General features: G+C 42.5%; 1 protein-coding gene across 1 annotated transcript; it reads right to left on the minus strand.

Moving 5' to 3' along the window:
• Positions 1–617: 617 nt before the first annotated feature.
• Positions 618–2014, minus strand: LOC122030307 (protein SRC2-like). Its single transcript, XM_042589501.1, has one exon. It carries the CDS (start codon positions 1812–1814, stop codon positions 813–815), a length of 1002 nt encoding a protein of 333 aa, XP_042445435.1. The 5' UTR covers positions 1815–2014; the 3' UTR covers positions 618–812.
• Positions 2015–2907: the final 893 nt, after the last annotated feature.

The raw sequence follows: 2907 nt of genomic DNA on the forward strand, positions 1-2907 counted from the left end.
TTCGAGATGGAATGATTTAAGTTATTCAACCTCCTTTCAACCTCCTTTAACTCCCACAAATCCTAATATTAATAATTATCTTTACTTTACTAAACCTAAATAGTCACTTCCATAATCTAAACTATAAGAATAATAATGTCCATAATTGAACTCAATTTAAAGATCAAAACTCAGTTAAATTTGATAAGATTTTTAATAAATGAGTTTTAACAAATTCAAAAAAAAAAAAAAAAATTTGAAGACAGTCATATTCTCTTCTGAACACTTCATATTCTCTTCTGAACACTAGCTACCCACCCACTCCACATTTAAGACTCGATAAGACCATGGTAGTTGACTCGCAGAAAAAGTGAACATGGTATTTGACTCGTAGAAAAAGAGAAAATTACACTATAGTGTTGTGTGAAGAGTATATTAGCGACGAAAAATTACCTAAGGGCTACTGTCTAAATATACTGGCTAAATATTAAAAAGTATTTATATATACAGTTGATAAAATACACGAATAAACAACAATTAATAAGCTTGCAATTCCTTGACCAGAATAAAGGATTTATTCGTCTAGTTTGTTATTTATTTATACATGTAATTATAAAATAAAATAAACTAGTAGAAAGTGAGCGATAAAGTGAAAATCCATAACAAACAAGAGTATTACATTATACAAAGGAGCGATACAAGTGGATCCATAAAATATTTAACAAAGAAAAGAAAATAAAAGAAGAAAAATCGCAACTTTTTCAGAATGAACAAAAACTCCGAATTAGGAAGCACGCAAAGTAAACGGATACTCTGGATCAATGGGGCGTTGTTTAGAAGCCGGCGTCGTCGAAGCCTGCGTCGTATCCCGCGTCGTATGCCGATGCGTCCGATATCATATCACCGACGAGGATGCCGCCGAGGGCGCCGCCTAGAAGACCCGCACCCAGTCCGGCCCCGAACTTGCTCTTCTTTGGCGGTGCAGTGGCCCCGTAACCGTATTGCGGCGGAGGCGGGTATCCGTACCCCACCGGAGGAGGTCCGTAGCCATACTGGGGCGGAGGCGGATACCCATATCCGGGTGGAGGAGGGGCGTATCCGTACTGTGGCGGAGCACCGTAGGGTGGGTAAACTCCCGGTGGACCCGGCTGTGGATGGGCAGAGGCGGGTGCTGAATAGGGGTAAGCGGCCCCGCTGCTACCAGGCGCAGGGTAAGCGGTGACGGGCTCACCGACCTTGGAGTCCTTCCCTACTGGAGGGTATGCAGTGGCGCTGGTCCCCGCCGCGGCGTACGCTTTCGCCGGCGGATCGAGAGGCTTGTGATCTGTCCCAGGCACGGGGTAGCCAGCAGGCGGAGGCGGCACAGCGGCAGGGTACTCGACGGGACTCGGTGAGGCGATCGCATAGTTAGAGGGGACGGAAGGTTCAAGAAACCTGTAGGAGAGTTTAAGAATGCCCTTGGGCTTACCAGAGTCGGACTTCCGGACTTGGTAACTGACGTAGTGGGGTAATGCCGTGTTCCCTTCGCCAAGGAGCTCCTTCATGGGGATATGTACCTCGCCGATGTCCCGATCGCCGAGGGCGCGCTCAGATCTGAGGACGACGTGGACGAGGAGGCCGGCGGCGGAAGCCGGGTCGACGGGGACGAAGAAGCGGAGAGTGGCGTTCCACGAGGGATTCTTACCACCGTCCTTGTCGGTGGGAGTGCGCTGGGCGGATCGGGGATCGCCAGCTAGGCATACGACGGCGTAGACGTCCATCTTGCTGAAAACGTTGACATCGTTGAGGTCCTTGGCGGAGACCAGCGTCACCTCGAGCGTCCGGTACCCCGCCATGATCGACAGATCCGCTCAGATTTTCTTCGCCTCTTCTTCCAAATTCTACAGCCCGATCGATCGAATCGATCGAGATCGGAGAAGAGGGAAAGGCTGTGGTGAAGGAAATCGGGCGGACCTGAGACGGAGGGCAAGCTTGTAACGGAAAGAAAACACGATCGATAAAACGGCGGAAGCCGGGCCGATATTTCCGTTACAAATGTGCATTTAAATCGACAGATCTCTTGACAACCTAATTTCTAACTGACCACGTGGCCGACCCAGAGTAACCCACCTTAGTCCGATGATTTAGTGGCTTACGTATTATATAATGTTATTTTTTTTAGGTTTTTTTCGAGGGATGGGGTGACCAATAACTAATAACGAATAAGAACATTCATACCAATTTTTCTATCCAAAATTTATAACTTAAAATAAAAAATTACTTTATTAAATTGGCCAAGGATAAAAAAGTTATTTTAGATTAATAATTTTTAATAGTACCAAAGGATAAAAATTAGATGTGACCAAACAATAAGGTAGCGGTTTTGATCCCGTTATTTGATGGTTCGAATTCTTTCATCCCAAATCCTATCAGAAATAAAAGATAGGATCGCATTGTATTTTTTTTTAATATTTAAGAGAATAAAAAGTTTTTTTGAATTTTCAGAATATATTTTTTTTATTTTTATGAGATATTGTTATCATAAGATCTAAAATTTAAATTTTGACATAGTTGAGGTATTGTCTTTCTTATATAAGTAATCATTATTCTAAAAATTATGTAATAGTCATTTTGACATAATTTATTTTCTCTCTATTGATTTAGGATAAATTGACAAAGATGCTAGAATGAATATATTCGCCTGGAGAGGAACCCACTTTAATATTTTAGACGATGGAATGCGTAGACGATTTATTTTTTTAAAATAAATATATTGATGGAGAAAAATACAATTAAGAAGGGCATTGCGGTAATCACACGGCCACATAAAGCTTTTCAGCTCGAGCCCGTTTAGACCGCTCAGCTCAACTCCATTTCTACTAGTTCGATTCAAACTAAAGTTTGTATGAGTAGGTAGAGTTGAGCTTGACTTAAATTTGATATTTAATT

Source organism: Zingiber officinale, chromosome 10B (genome assembly GCF_018446385.1).
Source record: "Zingiber officinale cultivar Zhangliang chromosome 10B, Zo_v1.1, whole genome shotgun sequence".
NCBI classification, from domain to species: Eukaryota; Viridiplantae; Streptophyta; class Magnoliopsida; order Zingiberales; family Zingiberaceae; genus Zingiber; species Zingiber officinale.